At 40.2% G+C, this 22,515-nt stretch overlaps 1 protein-coding gene across 1 annotated transcript in view; it reads right to left on the bottom strand.

Moving 5' to 3' along the window:
* Positions 1 to 22,515, bottom strand: part of STAU2 (staufen double-stranded RNA binding protein 2) — a 3,898,627-nt gene that overhangs the window by 2,272,917 nt on the left and 1,603,195 nt on the right. Inside the window, exon 7 of the mRNA XM_044067226.1 lies at positions 8,180 to 8,248. Coding sequence (XP_043923161.1) covers positions 8,180 to 8,248 — 69 coding nt within the window. The remainder of the gene's footprint in view (positions 1 to 8,179; positions 8,249 to 22,515) is intronic.

The following is a 22,515-nucleotide window of genomic DNA, read 5'->3' as shown; positions in this document are numbered from 1 at the left end:
CAAAATTGCTGACACAGAAGTATGACTAAAGAATACAATTAGGGAAAATTGGAGAGCACACAACACAATCTAATACACCAAATAAAGGACAAGCTAAATGGAGTCAGCAGAAGTTAATCATCTTTATCCACCCAGAGGTATATAGGAGTATGTCAGGCAAATGTCACACTAGTCCTTTTGCTCTCTCATTCACATAGAGGCCACCATAAAGATTGAGAGTAGTTTACTATAAATACTTTGTGATACAGGTAATGGAGTCTGTCACCAAATATTACTGACTTAGCCAGCTGGAGCTTGCTTCTTGGTTCATTCATCAAATTTAGGGACATTAGATTGTTACAATATTTCAATATGGAATTAAGCCTGATGAGGTCACTGTATTGTCTGCATCCTCAATATCCTAACTACTTCCATAAGGTAAGATCCCCGATAGACAGGAACTCCTTGTGAAAGAGACCTTCATGCCTCAACTCAATTTCTATCACAGAAATTATCATTTCCATCATTAAATGCACTCTGTTGCATGACCATAGCATAGTTTAAAAGTCTGCGCCTAATAAACCACATTTAAGACAACTATCTCATTGACAAAATTAAGATATTATGCACAGTACCTTATCTGAGATCTCATTCATTCAACTACATGCAAGAGGCTTTCATTTCCCAATAGTTAAAAAAGTGGAAACCACATTATTTTAAGATGAAGCTTTTGGTACAGCAGTTCCTTGGTTTTGGAATTTCCTTCACACACATTCAGAACATTAGCAACATGAAGTGGTTCAAAGAAGTTGGGAAGTTACATCACAGGAAGGAAGGAAGGCATTTCTAGCAATTGTGATGGCATAATTAGAATTGCACATTGCCTGAAATACTAGCAATACATGAAATTGACTCATAATTGATTATTTCATATTTGACCTATTAATGTATGTTTCTTGTTAAACTCTAATTAGAGAAGACATAAAACCATAATAAGCTATAAATGCTGAATTACTATATATGATTGGTTCTTCACCTTGATAAATGTAAACCTATGAACATGCTGACTGATGAATACTATACTACAAAATGAAAGTGTAAAACTGCACGTTTCAGTGGAAATCATTCAAGCAATATGCACTCATGGAGGTGGATAAACAGTGCCTTTTTTGTATACCTCCAGTTAATACCCATAGCTCCTTATGGCACCCAGGCCTATTTTGGATTTGACTTCTTTAACTAAATGACTTACTAGCTAATAGTAGGCAGTATTAGAAAGGACAAAGAGTATTTAACAAAATGACACTAAGTATATTAATCTTGGATGTAATGCAGTGGAGAAATGAGTCACTGTCTGTCATTTATTATTCATATTTTCATATTTACATTAACATTTTTATATCTGAGAGGCCTAAATGCTATTGAGGAGTATGTGTGAAATGCCATGGTGAGAAACAGGAAAATTAATTGACGGTGTTCATTTATGTCATACTATACTACAGAAATTGCTAGTTGTTTGTTAGTAATTAAGAAAATAAGCACTATCTCCACGGGTATTTAATACTTCAAAAACAAGTGACTTAGAAACTACTGCATGACATCAAATGAAACTTTGCATGCTGTTTAAGAAAACTGTCATTGATATTTGCACTGTAAGTTGCACATCTTGAAAGATATTCAGTGTTACTTGTATTTCTAATTATACAATTAAGCATATGTTTCATATTTATGTAAATGTATCAATAAACATGAACTCAGAGAGGAATTTCTTGCTGCCATATGAAAACTTATGTCTGGTTAATAAAACTAGTCTAACAATACATGTTTAGGTTGCACAGTTTCCCAGATATGACAATTTGTTTGTGAAAGTTTAGCAAAAAATATAATTCTGAGTTTCTGTGCATTATAATACATTACAGTATTTATAGAAAAACAATGCTAGCACTGTTATCATTGTAAAGATTATGGGTGGTATTCATAGCCTGGGATGATTATGTACCGTTATTGGAGAAAAGCACCATGATATATATATATATATATATATATATATATATATATATATATATATATATATATATGCAAATAAGCTGAGGGGGTAAGGGGCTTGTGGTGGTGCGGTGATCAGCACCAACTTGGACAGCGTGTCTTCAACTGGCTGAATTTGGCTATGTACCACATGCTCCAGCACATCTTCAACAGAGTCCCAATGCCCCACTTCAGTGAGGTTTGTCAGGCTGAAACATGCCAGGGTGCCTGCAGGGCTGGTGCCACCACTCTGACCCTACGAGGATATCCCAGACAGGCAGAGAGGGAATACCCCCTAACCTGGGAGGTACCTGCCTGAGCCACTCCTGAGGATTTTGGATCTGTAAAAAAATGGACATAAATGGAAGAAAGAGAAAATAATAAAGGAGAAAGCAATGCATAATTAAAATAAGAAAGATACAGGAAAAATGGGGGGTGAAAGAGAAAATATACACACAGTAAATCCACACCATGTTACACAGCATTCAATTTCTTACTTTAAAACATTTTTACTTTTATAAATCTTTACTGAAGTAAAACAGAATGTACAGAAAGTGCTTATGCAGACATGAAGCTACCAACATCAGAAGTGCACATGTGTACGTGGGGAGAATGTTATGAGAAGTGCTTGTGCAGACTTTGGATGAAATTTTATATGAAGTGTATATGCATATTTGTCAAAACAGTGTATTGCTATCAAGTTCTGCTGGGGTTTAAATGCTGCAGTCTGCTACACAAACATAATAGGTTCATAGGTAGGTACTAGGCTATCGGCCCTGGGGCCTATACAAGCCCAGCCAAAAAGGTACCCTGGCTTTTGCCACCCAAGCAGGGGCGGCTCGTGCTATCGGTCTGCCGGACTGCAGCCCCCCCACCTAGAAATAAAAAGAAATAAAAACTTTAAATATAAACTTTAAAAATATAATATATTTTCCTATTTTCATGGAGTACCAGCTGCCGCGCATGCGCGAACACACTACCCTGCCCCGCAGATGCCCAGGAATCTCTGCAAACTCTGACTGCCGCTTAGGCAGTCCAGATGCAGAGAAGGTATTTTCTGCCCTGCAGATGCCCAAGATGCCGTGCACAGAAGAGAGGAGCTCCAGACTGCTTGAGCCGCAGACAGGACCAATCGGGAGAGAAGTAAGCAGGGATTCGAGTGCAGGACCAATCAGGAGTGAAGTTCTCCTGCAGGGAAGCGTTACGTTGAGCGCGGATTTATTGTGAGTAGAATGGAGTTGGAATAGTGTTGCAAGACGGATTACAGCTTTCAGGACCCTTTGCTGAGAGAATGGAGTGCTTGGTGTGTGAGACGGATTACAGCTTTGAATGGAGTACTTTCCAGACCCAGGTAAGGTGTGTGTGTGTGTGTGTGTGTGTGTGTGTGTGTGTGTGTGTGTGTGTGTGTGTGTGTGTGTGTGTGTGTGTGTATGTGTGTGTGTGGTTATAACAATTAGGCAGCATACTTATTCAGTTAGGATAGCACATGTAGTTTGGATGAGGCTGTGCAAATATGGAAGTGTATTTAAGACAGAACAAAGCATTGGAAGTGCGCATCCTCCTAAGTACGTAGCTTGCTGTCCTGTAATTTTAATAGGAAATTGTGCATCGATCTAGCTCTAGCATCCATCTAGCAAGGAGAGTTCTAATGCAAAATTTAGGTCGACTGCCAAGAGCATTACAGTCTGAGATTACTGAGGGAAAGATGAAGCGGTAGAAGGATTAAAGAGAAATGAGGAGTTTGTGAGATGAGAGGGATTTATAAACAGGGTTATTCTTTCTTCCCGACAATCGTTTTATTTTTGATTAGTATGACCTAGAATTGTCTAGTCATGCCTTTTATCAGTTTGTACTGCGGTCTGATTTGTGTTTGTTTCTTAGCCACCTTTCTTACAAAGTTTCTCAGATTTACATACATTTGCTTATTAGCAGATTAATTAGTACTTTTCAAAGTTATCCAGGCAAAGTCCATCTGTTTAAGTGGAAGGTGTTGGTGCTGAGACTGTATCAATTTATTGGGGAAAGGCTGTTTTGAACAGATAGAGGTGTTCAGACGAAATACTGTAAGCAGTGTTAGCAATGTTGATACTGTGCAAGTGAGACATGTCTATTCAAGCAAGATGTTTATATACTCTGATCTCCATTATAGCTGGAAATGGATGACCATTTGTTTTACTTGGTGGTGGTTTACTGTTACCTGAGGACAAACATGGAAGGATAGGCCAGTGGTCACTAAGTGCATTCACTGAGTATGCTTGGTTATACTGCTAGTGATTTAAATCTTTCTGGAAAGTTGGTCAATATAATGTGAAACAGAGATGTTGTGGAATTTTTTATTGAATGTCTTCTGTATATTTTAGTTCTATATAGGTCAACTAATGATGAAGATTGTGTAAATTTTATATGGTGTTGACCTATCAAAAATAATTTCACTTCTCCTACCGCAATAAAGTTACACTGACATTTCCATTTATATCAGTTAGAAAAAAGTCAGTGGAGATAGTTCAGGATTGTCAGGGTATGGATGTTAAGATAGAGTTTTAAATATTAGCTTTGTTTCCTCAGATTGGAAGATTTACCAGTTATGCTCAACAACCAGTGATTAGGAGGGCAGTTAGTAAATGTTTGAAATAGGACCAGTGAGTGAAAGACAAGACTGGCTAATCAACATTATTTCCCTGTAATGCCCACTTTGTCAGGCATTGTTGGCTGAATGTGTATATTGTATCCATCCCTGTTTTCTTCAACCTTCTATTAATCTGTATTTCACACTCTACCAGGTCTGTCTCTAGAAGTGGCCACAGCACGTCAACTGTGCTTCACAAATGTTTGAGTCAGCTGTTCTCGGTAAGCACCGGTTGATGCACATGCTGTTGGTCTTTGCCACTACAAATTTACACTATATTACATGATTAAACTTTGCAGTATTTATTTCTCTGTTTTATGTAGGGTGATCCTCTAAGCATATATGTTTTTCGATTAAATTCTCAGTTTGTAAAATTCTGACGCATTGGGTACTTTCTCTCTTTCAGGTTTTTGTCAAAAGTTTAAATTTGATTGTCAGATTTTGTCTGAAGGAGTAACTATTGAGCACAGCTATGAAACAGCTGTAATTTTATCTTTGTACTGCTAGTGTCATTTTTCAAACTGTTCTTGACAACGGCTGCACTTTCCAACTGGAACTTCATTAATCACAGAGAGGTTTGATGCAAATACTCTTCCTATTTCTGATGGAAAACCCTTCTACCTTTAATCTTAAGTTATAATCATTACACATAACAAGAAAGCTAGGAGGTTTAATTAAGGTTCAGGTTCATCTTGGAGGATGAGAAGGTGCCACTGTGTTTTACATGTAAAGGATCTTTTTCCAGAGATGAGATAATAATTTTGGAAGAAAACATGGAGGGTTTACAATTAATAAATAACAAATAATCAGAGTTATAGATTACTTTTATTTCAGAAATGCATGTAGATTTTTTTGATTTTGTCAGTTCCTCAGGTTAGCAGTACTAATATTAAAAAGTGTCCCTTCTTTGACAGGTTCCCAGCTGTATTGTGTGGCGATTTTATGTTTTTGCATCACATTTTTGGTCCGTTTTTCATAAAATTGGGTTTTTTGGGAAATTAGTGGCAAATCATTAAAGACTGAAGTTAGTAAATAATGACAGACATTTGAGTTTCAGATTTCATACCTTTCAGAAAATTCATACTAATGCAAGATCTTCTATTGTATTATCTTTCTAAGCTTATAAGAGCAATATTTAAAAATTGTCCTTATTTTTGGGCCTTTGTCCCACTTCTATGTATGGTGTCCCACTTCTATGTATGGCTTTGTCCAGACTTCTTGCTCTGAGGTTGAGAGTTATGACAAATGTGTCAGGGCCATCACAGTCAGCCAGAGACATTTCAAGTTGTGACATACTTGTTGCACCCCGCTCTCCCATGTAGTGACTCTGGATGTGTCCAAGCAAGGCAAGGAGTAGTTACGCAGTGTAAATGTGCAGAGTATCCCCCCATCCAAGGTAGACACAAGTACTGCAGTAGCTTTTCATATGCCCTTGATTTTGCAGAATGTTCTGGTTTCTGTCATATTTTTATACTATTGATTTATGATTATTATTATTCAGAAAGTGCCTGTTGCTCTGTGTTTAAGTAGCAATGCTTTAATGGCCATCAGTTAAGCTTGTCTGAGATTGTAAGATGCAAGTAAGCTTTAATAAGCATACTGTTAAAGAACTGCCAACAATGAAAGCTTTTCTGTTGTTGCCATGCAGAGAATACTTAACTTACATAACTAGATAACGTATAAGCCTTGGGTATTGAAATGCACATGATAGTATTTGTAATAAAGGACAGGATTACATTATTTTAAGAAGCTCATTACATTTGTTGGAGACTTGAAGTCATCTTTGCAGGCTTTACCTATAAACTAAACAGAATGCCAATCTATCATGTGTGGTCCATAATTTGTGCAGTAATCCTTTAAGCAGTGTATCTTGAGCTTGTTTCTTGTTTGCTTTTCATTTTTTACTTTGATCATGTTTTCCCCATGAAGCAAGTAGATAGTTGTTGTCAGGCAGCAGGTCTTTTTTGGATAACAAACATTTTTACAAGTGGGGGTATCACAGAGATTGCTACTTTCAGCATGTTACTTGGTACTTTAATAAAGCTGAATATAAATTATAATTACAACTGCAGTGCAAGAAGAAGTGGTTTGAGTTGAGTGCTGCTTGTTTTTCTTGTACTTGATTTTGACTGACATTCCAGTAATGTATTTAAAAAGTAATTTATTTTTTCATGCCTCATAACCTTTTTGTTTCCATCTAGATAGTAAGTAAGCTGCCATGCAGCCAATGGATTGAAATATTTTTTCTACAATTCATTTTGTCTTGATTGGACTCTCATAATGATGGTTTGGCACCCAGAGTAGCGTATTTAATTAAAGTTACAGTTTTTGTGGTTTTGAGCATAGCTCCTCTCCTTTCTAGTTGGCCGCACCCCTTCCCATTGACCTCACCCATTCAGCTGTCTCCTGCAGCCCCCATTTGATGTGAAGTCACCAGCCGCCACTGCACCCAAGAAAATTATTTTCCTGTGCCACTGTCGAGCAGAGCCACAGAAGTGATCCCTGAGGTGAATTTCCTATTTCCCATCCAATCATCAAGATTTTTCTTGAAGAGTGCTAATGAGGAGCTTTGTTTGATACAGATAGGTAGTTTATTCCAGAGTATGGGAAGTCTCTGGGACAGGAATCTATCCCTCTGGCATGTTCTATTTATTGTGGTGACAAGGTTTAGGTCCCTAGAGAGTGTAGCTCAGAGGGATTGGGATTTCTTTAAGTGGAGCATGCCCAACAACTCTGGGTGTGACATAGCTTTGTATGTTAGGCAGAGATCACCTCTGAGTAGGCAATTTGCAATAGAGTAAAGCTGAAGTTTTTTGAGATGGTCTGCATAGGACATCTGTTTGAGACCGGTAATCCTCTTTGTGAGGTATTTCTGTGGCCTTTCCAGTTGTTGTAGATGTCTTGTGAGGTACATACCAAAAGGGGCATTGTACTCTATAATGGGTCTAATGAGTAGAGTGGAACAATGACCTCTTTTTTTCTAGTTCAAGAGTTTAAGAATTTAAGAATCTAGTTTAAGAATTTGAAGCAGATAACGGGATTATTTAAAGATGTATATAGCATTAAAACAACTGGTGATTTCTCACTAAAGTATGTGCTGGACATTCAATTGACACTTCAACCCCAATACCTCCCTCAACCTGTACCTTAACTAGAATAATGATCATATTTGTGCCTGATATGCATTTGCCTGCAATATTTTATTGAAAACACCCTTTATAAATACTTACATCTTATAAAAAACAGTTATAGACAGAATACTGCAATTTACATACTGGCATATCTTTTACATTTTGTTGCAGTAATGTACTGAATACACCATAGTCGTTTAGTTTCTAGTTTTTTTAAATTATTTCTTTATATACAATAATAAAATCAACTAAAGACAGAATATTGCATTTACATACCGACATATTTCTCACTCTTGGTTACAGTAATGTACAGAATGCACAATGTTGCTTCTCTTACCATCCTTTATAAATTATTTCCCTCTTTATATTAACAAAATCAGTTAAACAAACAATACTATTTACTATTATGCGTGCTTACCAGCTTCTTCAACCAGCCTTGTGCCTCTTCTGTCCTGATGTCGTCGACTGTAGGCGATTTGTTCCTCAGCTATAAAGACAAGACAAAACACAACTGCTGTTTACCTTTATTGTCTTAATATTATATGACTAGTATTTATTTGCAAAGCATTCCATTCACTGTAGTACTTGCTTAATACGCATTTGTTTAACTATGTATTTCAAATTTCTTTTATTACATTTTGTTAAACAGAATTGATGATATAAAACAGAAACAAACATCCATCAACGTAAACCAGAATAACAACATAACTACTAAAACTTAAAAAAAACTAGCCTAACAAACAACTATATACACTATGTACAATAAATCATGTCCTATTAAGATACAAATAACTGTGTTAGCTTAATGGTATCCCATTAAAAAGAAGATGAAGAAGCGGTTAGTATAAGAAGAGAAGGTATACATCTGAATTCTCATACTGTGCCAATCTTCCCTTTCCTACAAGTTATAAAGATATTCATACACTTTTGGTGGAATAGTGTTTTAAAATATTATGCTTTGCATATAACACTCTGTGAGTTGTGTTCAGGCAGAAGTTGTTCACACAGAAAAATGCAACAATTCATGGAAGTTTTCATTTCCTTTTCTGTACAAATGTGTCTGCTTTAACAGTTTTCTTCATTAAGAATTCGAAGCAGATAACGGGATTATTTAAAGATGTATATAGAAGTAAAACAACTGGTGATTTCTCACTAAAGTATGTGCTGGACATTCAATTGACACTTCAACCCCAATACCTCCCTCAACCTGTAACTTAACTAGACTGCGGTAGCTGACTGAGAATTTAGCTATACTGGACAAGCAGTTAATATTGTGGAAGAAATTACTCTCTTTTACAATTACTATACTAATAAATATTTTTCTGGCATACACAAGCCAAGTCCTTTCCTTACAAAAACTGCCTGCATGTAATTAAGCTAGCACTTAATGTACTGCAACAGTACATGAAATTACGTGGAAATGCAATTTTTCTTTTTTTTTGCTTTCTGTATAAATAATGAACAAGTAGTTTTAAGAGTACTCCTGCAAATGTATACCTGTGATTCATACAAACACACACAGATTGTTTTACACATACACGTTACATTTGTATTTATACAAACAATTACATTATTAAATAAATATTCCATATATTTGTATACAAATACAGTTCTGTGTACAGATATGTTTATGCTTTCTTTTGTATTATTATAATCACATTATACATACATATTTGCAGTTACACATATTTCTTCACACAAATATCTTCAATTATGCAACCTTCTTCTATTTTATGCTTTTAAAGTTATATTTAATATGACCATAAATAAATAAATAAATAAATAATACTTACTACAGAACTCTGGCCTTATCGTTGCTACCTGGTCAATCCACTCAGCCTGCTGGCAGGCTTACATTTCTGCAGGTCAGTGTAATTGTGGTAACACTGCTGGCTGGGGTGGGTGATCCCAGTCAGGGATGACAGGTGCTCACCCAACTCCTGCATGTCAATCTTTTACCACTCATTTCCTCTTGTGCAAACCTGGATCTTATCCAGATATAACTCCCCTAAGAAGATGGACTACTATCAGGGTCTCCTTGTCTAACAAATTAGCAGCGTGGCCTTGCACCTTCACAGATGTTGCCATCATTTGAACTGCCAGTATCAGAATGAAGAAAGTAGTATCAGCATGGCTGTGGTTCACAGGGTTAGAACCACCCCCTCTGTTGTGTGACATTACATTAAGCAAACCCAGTTAATCAGCAAGGGCTTTAGACCAGGTACTATTATTGACAAGTTTGGTGTAATCAAAAATACCTTGTCACACACGTTTTTCTTTTGAAAGTAATACATTTATATGTAGTTTATATGGTAGATAAACAGTATGCAACCATCATTTTTCTTTGTATTACTTAAAATAACTGGGCATTGCTTTAGCTACTTTTTTTTTATACCTGAATGCCAATTATTCATGCAGTTGAGCAGCAGTATTTTTTTTTTGGGGGGGGGCAAAAATACATATTCCTACATGTGTGATTATCACCTTCTATTAAACGTTGAGTGTTGCGAGGTGAGAAGGTGTGTCAGATGATATTAGATGGCCAGAGACATGTTTATTCATGCAGCAGAACAGGTTTTTTTGGTGGTGGGAGCTACTTATAAACTTTTATAAAATGTTGAGTGGTTTCAGGTAAGAAAGTGTGCCAGATGATGATGCTAGATGGGCAGATGGTTTACTATCAAAATCCCAAACTCAGATTCTATGCAGACAGGATATCGGAGGGCAGATGGCCGATTGCCATGGTGCTGATCGTTACCTGCTCAGTAGTTCATACCAGTGAATGCCACTGGACATTATTTAGTGAACAACATAAAGCTGTCATTTGTAAGTGGAAAATCATTACAGCAGCAGCAGCGGAAATGATAAGAGGTCAATTAGAAAATCATTAATTTTGGGGTCATTTAGTGGTTGTGTATACATATGTGTTTTAACTGTAAAGTACTGAAGTGGTAAGGATGTGGTGCTGGCTGAACATACATGTCTTTACTCGAAGATTTCTGAGTGTCAATGAAGAATGAAAAATGACAGTATTATGAAGGAAGGATTAATCTGTTAAAATGTGGTTGCTTTACTGCTCTAAATGTATTTCTGATACTGTAGACATTAGTATAGCACAACTTTACTTGGTTGGACTGAGATTTTGTGTATGTATATAATTATGGGGGTTGCGTTACCTATTTTTTTTATAGGAGGATGGCAGGCACATATTCCTAGTTTTGTAGTTTGACTAAAGATTACATCAAAAGGTTTTGTGTATGACTGTTGCGTTTGTTTCTTGTACAGTAATAATGCAAAATAGGGGATTAGACCAGAGAAAGGACAACTTCAGCCATAAGGAAAATCACATCCTCATGGCAACCATTAGGACGTATACAAAACTTCTGTTTGGTAAAGGGGGGCCCAAACAAGCTGACAGGACAAAAGCTTGGAGTCAAGTTATCCTGGATATTAATGCAGTCTGTGGTTGAAACTGCACATTAACACAGTGCAAGATGAGGGCAAATTATATGGTAGGATGTGATAGAAGGAAGGCATAGCAGAATGCAATTGCCCATACCAGTACTGGGAGAGGGCCTCCAAGAATTATCCCAATAACACCAGAAGAACATCACCTCTCCATCTGTGGGTATGAGTATGACACAGAAGATGAACAGAACAATGGTCCTCCAGCAATTAACTACACGAGTATAATAAAACATAATCAAAACAAAAATAAAAACTCATATAGAAACAAGGCAGGTTCAGAATAAACACACCGAACATTAAAAAATAATAAAAGTTTAATATGACCACTTTCGCAACGATAACATTGCTTCCTCAGACATATTCAAGAACAAACCAACTAACAAATAAATAATGACTAAAAACTTAATTATCCAATTAAGCAATTAATGCTTAAAGAAACATCACTACACACAGTCGAATAACCCATTAGAACAAGGAACAGATGGGACATTAAAGTAAAAACCTAACTAAAAATACAATAAAGAATCATCATCTCTTAAGTTTCCTTGATTTTAATACTGGTTTCAATGAGATAAAATCATTAAGACCATGACTTAACTGTGCTGCTAACCTTAGACTCCATCTAAGTTCTGATCTCTGTTTCATTAATCAAGTCCCCCATCCTGATATTTTCATGTATAACCTGTAGCACTTGAAATGAAAAGAAGGGCTCTTCTCCTTCTTTTTTAATATGTTTTGCCAAAGCGTTATATTCAAGTCCCCTCTGTGTACAATAGCAATGGTGCCTGATTTGTTCCCTCAGGCACCGATTTGTCTTGCCCACGTAGAATGCTGAACACTTCTCACAGTGGGCTAGATAAATCAGGTGTTTGGTGTTACAATCTGACATGGCATTCAGATACCAAATATGCCCAGTACCAGGGTGTTTAAAAGATATAGATTCATCTATATGGTTACAAAATGCACACACTTTACACCTCTTGGTACCTGTGGTCCTCTCACTTAAATTGCAGACCATCTTGGGATAACAATCACTGTTTCAATGTCTTCTTGTTCCTATAAGTAAACCTAGGTTTAGAAACTACAAAACCTCCTACCCTTTCATCTACTTGTAAAATACGCCAATTATGTTGAATGATGTTACGTACCATATTAACATCTTTACTATATGATCGGGCTATTGACATGTTGGTATGCCTCTTCTGCCTGTTATAACTTTCCCTATGTGACCTAGAAAAATAAGGTCTAGCTCTGGTTGATCTTTCTTTGGACACATTCATACATAAATCATCTACCTCAACCTTTAAATAACCCCTTGCAGCCAAGTCAGTTTTCAACTGTTCTATACCTCGTTCATATTCCACAGATTCACAGAAGAGATGAGAAATAGAAGTTATGTTCTTACCATAACGTTCCATGTTAGTTGTCTTCTTCTCGCCTTCTTTCTTGCTGGATGGGTTCGGAGCCGACCTCGGCTCCGACTCGGCCACTCTAAAAGCTCGAGAGTTGATTCCACCGGCTCGAGGCTGCCCCTATATCCCACAATGCTAGGCGTGAATTACCTCAGATCTCGTTTGTGAGCTAGGCCCAACTAATAATACAACCAGGAAAAACTGGAAAAGAATCCACCTCTATAAACAAAGGGAAAGAGAAAGGGTGACCTAAGCCTGATCTAGGAAATATGCACAGCAGAGCATATACCTATCGCAAAGAGGTGGTAGAAAGAGAGGTCACAATCAAACTCCTCTAGGTCTGTCCAGGCCAGGGGGAAGGAGGGTGGGACGCAAGAAAGAAGGCGAGAAGAAGACAACTAACATGGAACGTTATGGTAAGAACATAACTTCTATATGTTAAGTTGCCTATCTCGCCTTCATTCTTGCTGGATGGGACCGCGTCCCTAGCACCTTGTCCCGGGTGGCCTAACGGAACAGACTCTTGAGAACAGTGGAACCAAAGTTAGCTCTATGCCTAGAAGCTAAATCCAACTTATAATGAGAAATGAAAGTGTGAGGAGTAGCCCAAGTAGCCGCTGCACAAATGGTGTCAATAGGCAGTCTGTCTTGGAAGGCTATAGAAGTAGCCAAAGCTCTGGTGGAATGGGCTTTAGGTTTGTTAGGCAGCTTTTGGTGTCTAATTTCATAAACAAGGGAAATCAGAGATGTTAGCCATCTAGATAATGATACCTTTGAAACTGAAAGTCCCTTTCTGCCTTCTGCATAAGAGACAAACAGCTGGTCAGATTTTCTGAATTGTTTGGTTCTATCCAAATAGTACCTTAACTGACGATGAACATCTAGCCAATGCAATTTTTGTTCAGACCTATTAGAATATTCTGGAAAAAATACAGGGAGGTCAATGCTTTGATTTAGGTTAGACGCCGAGGCTATCTTAGGTAAAAAGGATGGGTTGGTTCGTAAGGATACCCTGTCCTTATGGAACAACAGATAAGGAGGTCGGCAGCTGAGTGCATGAAGTTCTGAAACTCTTCTAGCTGAAGTAATAGCTACCAGAAAGAGAGTCTTCCATGATAGCAACTTTAAAGAACAGGAGGCTGCAGGTTCGAAAGGGGGAAGAATCAAAGAACTAAGAACTAAATTTAGGTCCCAAGGAGGAGGAGGATTTCTTATAGGAGGTCTGAGTAGAAAAACTCCTTTCAAAAAGGCTTTGCAAAGCTTGTGGGACATTATGGCAGACTCTGAAATGCCCACATGAAAGTTAGAAATAGCCGCCAATTGAACTTTAAGAGTAGATGGAGATGAACCTGCATGGAAGAGTTCAGCTAGAAAATCAAGGACCATTTGGATGGAAGCAGTGAAAGGATCTATGTCCCTTCCTTGAGCCCAATAGGCGAAACGTTTCCACTTACTCAAATAAATCTTTCGAGTGGAAGATTTATGGGAAGCTATCAAAATATCTCGAACAGAGAGAGATATTTGAGGAAGCCTGGCTAAGGTTGGAATTGGAGGAACCAAGCAGTGAGGTTCAGAGAGGGAAGGGAGCGATGAAACTGACCCGACTGATGGATCAAAAGATCTGGAACTAGGTCCAGATGCCAAGGTCGCTCAACAGAAAATGATGTAGAAAGGGGAACCAAACCTGTCGAGGCCAGTAAGGAGCAATGAGGATCAATGAGGCCTTCTGAGCGATAGCTTTCTGTATCACTTGAGAGATTAGTGGGAAGGGAGGAAATGCATACAGAAGTCCCGGGCCAAACTTGGACTAGAGCGTCTTTGCTGGTCTGGCCTGGTAAAGGGTATAGGGTGAAATAATCTCTGCTCTTGCTGTTTTGGTGAGTAGCCAAAAGGTCGCAGCAAGGCTGACCCCACTTGAGAAAAATTTCTCTCACAAGAGAGTCTTTCAGAGACCACTCGTGAGGCATGAGGATAGCTCTGCTCAACTTGTCCGCGATTTGATTGGACTTCCCGGCGATGTGCGTTGCTATCAGAAACCGCTGAGAAGAAATCGCCCATTGCCACAGTCTGAGTGCTTCCCGACACAGGGGGTAGGACCTGGTTCCGCCTTGTTTGTTGATATACCACACTACAGACATATTGTCCGTCTGGATTGCTATCGTTCCCAAGGGAAGAGAGTCTTGAAGGGCTTGCAACGCTAAAAGCACTGCTCTCATCTCTAGAACATTTATGTGCAAGTGGCATTCGTCTGGTCGCCATGTGCCCTGGACAGTTCTGCCCTGATAATGCCCCCCCCACCCGATCAGGGAGGCGTCCGTTGTCAGAGTAGCAACCGGAGGGGAAGGAACAAAGGGTCTTCCCAATAAGAGCTGAGGGGAAGACATCCACCAAAGAAGATGATTTCTGCATGTTTGCGTAATCATAATCGTGTGGGACATTGGAAGTTGCTGGTATGACCATTGCGTGAAGAGCATCCATTGAAGGATTCTCATGTGGAATCTGGCTAATGGAAGCAGAGGTATGGCAGCCGCCATAATCCTCAACACTTTCAGAGCTAACCTGGCTTTGATTCTGTTGTCTGTTGCTGCTGAAGAGGAGCGAGACCATTTTGTGTATGTCTGTTATTCTCTGATCTGTTAGTCTCGCAGACATGTTGATTGTGTCTAGATTTGCGCCTATGAAGGTAATAGTACGACAAGGCGACAAAACAGACTTTTCGCAATTTATTGAAATGCCTAAATTTTGACAGATGCGAAAGGTGTAGTCCCTGGCCATTAGAAGAAGATGCTTGGTGGGAGCTGTGAGGAGCCAGTCGTCCAAATATGGAAACACCTGGAATCCTTGATGTCTCAGGTGAGAAGCTACCACTGCCATGCATTTGGTAAACACCCGGGGGGCAGTGGTGAGACCAAAGGGCAGGGCCCTGAATTGAAAATGACTGGTTCCTAGCCTGAAGCAGAGGAATCTTCTGGAGCGTCTGTTCATTTTTATGTGATAGTACGCATCCTGAAGGTCTATAGAGCACATCCAGTTTTCCTTTCCCAATAGGGGAAGGATGGACTGCAGCGTGACCATCCGAAATCTTGTTTTCTTGACTGACTTGTTCAAGATACTGAGATCCAAAATAGGTCTCCAGTCCCCTGTTTTCTTTGGAACTAAAAAGAACCTGGAGTAGATTCCGGATCCTTGCTGGTCTGCTGGAACTGGCTGAATTGCTCTTTTTGCAAGCAGCTTTGAAATTTCCAAAGCGGCAAGATCCCTTTGAGCGGGTGGAACATCTGGAAGGGATTTTTTTGATTGGTTTGGAATGCGAACGAAGGGAATGGAATAGCCTTCGGAAATGATGGACTGTACCCACTTGTCTTGGGTCAGGGATAGCCAGGCTTCTGGGTACAGTGACAATCTTCCCCCGACTGCCTCCGAAGGTGGACAGTCGGGCAACACCTCAGGGATGCTGAAAAGGCTTATCGGAAAAGGTTTCTCGATTGCCCTGGTTCTGCGGACCCCCTCTGCCTCTGGGGCGACGTCTACCATTATTGTTCCCTCCTCTGCCTCTGGATGGGAACAGACTCTGTGCGTCAGGCAAACTCCCTTGTGATTGTTTGCGGAACCACATTTTTCCACTTTTCTGGCCTTTGGGGTAAGGTCTAGGAGTAGAAAAACGGACTCCGACGGCAGAGAGAGTTTTGCCATCCGTCTCGCACCTAGTCAAGGTTTCTTTCACTTGAGGACCAAAGAGAGATGATCCATCAAACGGGGAATTAGTGAAAGACGTTTTAAAGGGGTCCAAAATTGCATAGACGCATCCAGGCATGCGCGTAAGGCAACACCTGTCCCTGCGGCTCTACTCGCTCCATCAGCCGCATATGAGAGGAGGCGCATGGAGGAGTTAGCTATCGAATTTAGGGTAGTCAGCTGGGTGTTCATTTTGTTCTGAAAATCTGCAGCTGAAGGATCCTTCAACATCTCACTCGCTTCCTTGATCAAGTCTCTCTGGAGACGGGTGAAATGGCATAGGTAGTTCAGCGAACGCATTGCAAAGGTCGCTGACGAAAACATCCGCTTACCATACCTGTCCATAGACCTAGATTCTTTGTTAGGGGGATGAACAGGCACTGAAGGATCAGCTAGTTCCTTCTTGGTGGCAGCAGCTACCACCATAGCATCCACAGAAACACCTTTGGTTAGAAATTGTTTGTCAGTTGGTGCTGTTATAAATTTCGAAGGTCTCCTGGGGGTAGGGTCCACTGAGTCAGGAGCCGTCCAGGCTTTCTTTGCCACCACCTGCATGAGTGGATCAAAGGGGGGGGGACACCCAGGAGGTGGAAGGGCGAGAGCCAAACGCCTCAAGATACACAGATTCATCCTCCGAAGGGTTAAGGGCTGGCCAATTTCCCCTCTGTTTCAGGATCTCTAGAATGTCCGCAAAGGAGACATCTTCAGAAGGGGAACGGGTGAAATCCTCTAAAACTGTGTCAGAGGTGACAGACTCAGGTGAGTCTATGTGCTTCCTCTTACACTTTCTCTTCCTAGGGGCTCCCCTGCCAATTCAGGGAGGCCTCGAAGAAGATGAGATCCCACAGGGGATTCTTGAGGAGCTGGCTCTCTGCGGTCTGGGATGAGGGAGTGAGTCGACATAACCAGAGGCACCGAAGAGGGAGAGGCGGACGGAGCCGACTGTGGAGTCGAACAAGGTTCCAACACACTCCGCATGACCTCGAGCACCCCTGTCTGGCAGAGCCAGAGGTCCCCGCTCGAAGCTGAGAACCTCCCTCGGCACCGACAGAGATGGCTCGAGGCCGATGTCGGAGCCGAACTCACCAGCGCCAAAGCACCGAGAGGAGAGGGGGTCGGACAAGGGTCCGATGCCACTCACCCCTCGAGCCGACGAGGGAAGTCCGGCGCCGAGATTCTTCAAAAGAAGAAATCGGAGCTGACGACGGAGCCGAAGACAAATGTATCGGCTCCGACGCTACCACAGTCTCGGTTCCGAGACCCGGCCCGAGCTCAAAGGAGTCGGAGGAGGAATATTTATAGGAATAAGTTGAGGCATCGACTGATGAGTCGGGCTCTGAAGCATTTGGGCCAGTGCCTCGGACTTTAAAAGTCGACTCACTACCCTCTGGAGGTCATGATCCGAGAGCCTCGATGACCTGGAGGAGTGAGATCTGTGGCTCCGTTCAGACAGCAAGGGAGACGCTAGAGCCGAATGAACGGAGCCAAGGGATGGTGACCACGACCTCTTTCTAGATGTCGGCTCCGATGGTCTGATCGGAGCTGACCCAGGAATCTCTAATGCCTCGGCTCCGGCCGGAGCCGAGGGAACCACAGACACAGTAGTCAAAGACTCATTGGCTCCAGCTGGAGCCAATGTAGCAACAGGCTTCGAAGCCTTAGGCCTCGACTCAGAAGCTGGAGCCGAGGTCTTAGAAGCCTTGGAAGGTTTTCCCGAGGTAGCAGATAGGGAACCTTCAGGCTTAAGCAAACCCCTTAATATGAGTTTGTTTTTTCTTTCCTGCAGGACCCTAGGGCTGAAGCCATGGCATACAGCACAAGTGTCCTGCAGGTGTAAAGGTCCCAGGCAGTACACACAAGAAGTGTGACTGTCTGTCAGAGACATTTTCTGACAGCATGAGTCACACTTCTTGAAGCCTGAGACCTTTGAATCCTTGGACATTTTCAAGGAACCGAAGTGCAACCACACACAATAACACACACATAGATTACACTGTCAGAAAAATCTAAGTAAGATTACTTTAAAATAAAATAACTTAAGTTAAGGATATAAAACTCCTATCAAAAACACATACACACACTGAGGGATGGAAGGGCCCGAAGGCCTAAGGAAAGAACTTATTAGTTCTTGAAAAAAGGGGCTGGATAAGATGGTAGAAGGGATAAATATCCACTACACTAAAGGTAACAAAAGGGGATAAACTAATCTAGAGTAAGTTTAAAGTTATTAGACTAATCTAATTTAAACTAACCTGGAGCCGGTAGAAAAACACCTCGATCGCTGTAGCGGCAAACGAGATCTGGGGTAATTCACGCCTAGCATTGTGGGATATAGGGGCAGCCTCGAGCCGGTGGAACCAACTCTTGAGCTTTTAGAGTGGCCGAGTCGGAGCCGAGGTCGGCTCCGAACCCATCCAGCAAGAATGAAGGCGAGATAGACAACTTAACATACACTCATTACCTGCCCTTTTATAATGTTGGAAAATATGTGCTGGGGATGCATAATGTCCCTATATAAATATGAGGGATGGTAGCAGTCCTTCCTATACATCTTAGTAGAAAGGGACCCCTCTGTGTTCCTCAGAACCTCAACATCTAAGTCCATATTACTAGCTGAACAGCTAGCTGTTGATGATCTCTTCCTTGTGTGGAAGAAGGATGAAGATGAGTTGTTTATGTTTTTAGACAAACTTAATAGAAGTAGCCATTTTCTAAAGTTTACCATGAATTATTCAGCTAGTAATATGGACTTCTTAGATGTTGAGGTTCTGAGGAATACAGAGAGGTACCTTTCTACCAAGATGTATAGAAAGGACTGCTACCATCCGTCATATTTATGTAGGGACAGTATGCGTCACCAGCACATATTTTCCAGCATCATAAAAGTCCAGGCAATGAGGATTTCTCGTCTCTCTTGTGAATCTATGGAATATGAACAAGGTATAGAATGCTTAAAAACTGACTTGGCTGCAAGGGGTTATTTACAGGTTGAGGTAGATGATTTATGTATGCTTGTGTCCAATGGAAAATCAACCAGAGCCAGACCTTATTTTTCTAGCTCACATAGGGAAAGTTATAATAGGCAGTAGAGGCATACCAACATGTTGATAACCCTCTCATATAGTGAAGATGTTAATATGACACGTAACATCATTCAACGCAATTGGTGTATTTTACAAGTAGATGAAAGGGTAGGAGGGTTAGTAGGTTCTAAACCTTGGTTTACTTGTAGGAACATGAAGACATTAAAACAGCAATTATGTTATCCCAAGATGGTCTACAATTTAAGTGAGAAGACCCCAGACAGCAAGCGGTGTAAAGCTTGTGCATTTTGTAAGCATATAGATGAATCTATATCTTTTAAACACCCTGGTACTGGGCATATTTGGTATCTGAATGTCATGGCAGATTGTAACACCAAACACCTGATTTATCTAGCCCACTGTGAGAAGTGTTCAGCATTCTACGTGGGCAAGACAAATCGGTGCCTGAGGGAACGAATCAGGCACCATTGCTATTGTACATGGAGGGGACTTGAATATAACGCTTTGGCAAAACATATTAAAAAAAAAGGAGAAGAGCCCTTCTTTTCATTTCAAGTGCTACAGGTTATACATGAAAATATCAGGATGGGGGACTTGATTAATGAAAGAGATCAGAACTTAGATGGAGTCTAAGGTTAGCAGCACAGTTAAGTCATGGTCTTAATGATTTTATCTCATTGAAACCAGTATTAAAATCAAGGAAGCTTAAGAGATGATGTTTCTTTACTGTATTTTTTTTTAGTTAGATTTTTTACTTTAATGTCCCATCTGTACTAATGGGTTCTTCGACTGTGTGTAGTGATGTTTCTTTAAGCATTAACTGCTTAATTGGATAATTAAGTTTTTAGTCCTTATTTATTTGTTAGTTGGTTTGTTCTCGAGTATGTCTAAGGAAGCAATATTATTATTGGGAAAGCGATCACATTAAACTTTTATTATTTTTTTAATGTTTGGTATGTTTATTCTGAACCTGCCTTGTTTTTACATAAATTTTTATTTTTGGTTTGATTATGCTTTATGACACAGAAGATGATGACACTGGAATAATCAGGGATGTTGTGGACACTGGCTTTTACCAATGTCTGCAGCAGCACGCTTCTGCATATTTATAGAGAGAGCTGAATGCTGACATGGAATGATTACAATTTCTTTTAATAGGTGAACCTTCCATACCTACACAGAATGGCAATGAAAGCAGTGTGCATTGTAAGTGTTCGTCACAGCTCCTTGCTCAGCATGCAGTAGTGTATGCACATGCTTTATTGGTAATCTTTTCAAATCTTTTTTTCACACGGTCAGTGGTGGAAACAAACAGTTTCACTGTACTAATAAATTTGGAGAATATCAACAGCAGGATGGCTGTTGAAGAAGATGATGATGATAACAGTCATACTTATGAGGCAGACTGAGGAAACTGGCACGCAGTCCCCAAGTTCGATGGCAGGATCTCACACCCCACAACATGCTAGTAACTCTGCAGCAAGTGACAGTGCATCACAAAGTCAAGCACATCTGATTACACTTACACTTGTACAGGGAAAAAATCCATGCATGTCTACACCAGTATCTCCAAACCTAGAAGAACACTTTCAGGATGATGGCAGACATTCAGAGGTAACAGTGTCTACGGTAACACCTTTACAAAGGGAAGCCAGGTGCAGGAATTTGTCACAGCTACCTCAGGAAACATGCAAAGCATCAGCTGCCCAACAGCAAATGAGATGTGACACAGTGAAGATTCGGAGCACTGCCACAGAGAGAGTCAGCTGGAATTTGTCAGAGTTCTACAGGGTATTTGTAAGGACTTCCAGCAGTACTTAGAAATGACAGAGTAGGGATGGGTAGTATGATGCCACATCAACCAACGGTGGAGTCATTCACTTATTAGTAAAGACACACAAGACCCAAACAGGAGCCAATCTCTTAAGGGGAAAAGGACATGGTACTATCCAGATATGTGGCGAGAGATCATATAAGACTACAAATGCTTCTCTTGCAAGGTATGAACTCAAGTTAAACAATGAAGTAACACTTTTTTACTAATTGCATCACTTTAGGACATTCTGTACGTGCATACTCAGGTATACAACCTCACCAGAATATTTATTTATTTATCTTACATTTGTTTAATGGGAGTGCCCGACTGGGCCAGGAGCCCATTTTCAGCAGAGGCATGGGGAGAAAAGCTCCAGTATACTCAACAAATTTAACACTGGTTTGATAAGAGTGCTCAAGAACTTTTGTTACAATTTATTTAGAATACCTTGTACAAAACAGTAAAATGTGACTATTCCTAATATGATTTACTTATTTAACATTTGTTTACCGGGAAAGTCCGACTTGGAACGATGCCAATTTTCAGTGGAGGCCCAGGGAGAAACACTCCAGATGTATGTCCGTGATGCCTTAAGAAATCACTGAGCAGGAGTCAGTGAGCACTCAGGCATGACTTTTACCAACAATGATATGAGCAACTGTTCCTAAAAAAATATATATATATTTTATATATATATATATATATATATATATATATATATATATATATATATATACACACACACACATATATATATATTTTTAATGTTGAGAAAATATGTCTGATGAACAGTAACAGCAGACTATGCAAAACACAGCACAGACCACAGATATCACTGCATGAATCAATTATACTCTATTTTTTTACAAGAAAGGAAACATTAAAGTAAATGTCATGGTCCATAGTTCTGGACTAGGTGCCACCTCTTTCCCCGCACAGCTGTATACCATGCACAAGCCTGTCCCATGGAGTTCCTTACTCCTGCTGCTGGCTAATCATAAGTCGCAGTAGGGCTTGTACTGGAAGCTGCAGTGACAGCATGGGTCACTTTACCACCAGTCCAGCACATAGTCATGTTCTGCAGAATGCAACGTGAAGTAAACATCCTGCACACAGCAGCTGGGTTATACCACTTCCCTCCCCCAGACTCATATAGGCACCAAAAATGACTTTTTAGAAGGCCAAAACCCCTCTTGATGGTGATATGGGTCTGACATAGGGATGTTTTGTAGGTGCCTTCTGCAGTTCCATTTGGATTTCTCACTGATGTTGTCAGTCA

The sequence above is a fragment of the Protopterus annectens genome, chromosome 3.part1 (genome assembly GCF_019279795.1).
Source record: "Protopterus annectens isolate FY-2018-M chromosome 3.part1, PAN1.0, whole genome shotgun sequence".
NCBI classification, from domain to species: Eukaryota; Metazoa; Chordata; order Ceratodontiformes; family Protopteridae; genus Protopterus; species Protopterus annectens.
This window is presented reverse-complemented; position numbering and strand designations above follow the sequence as displayed.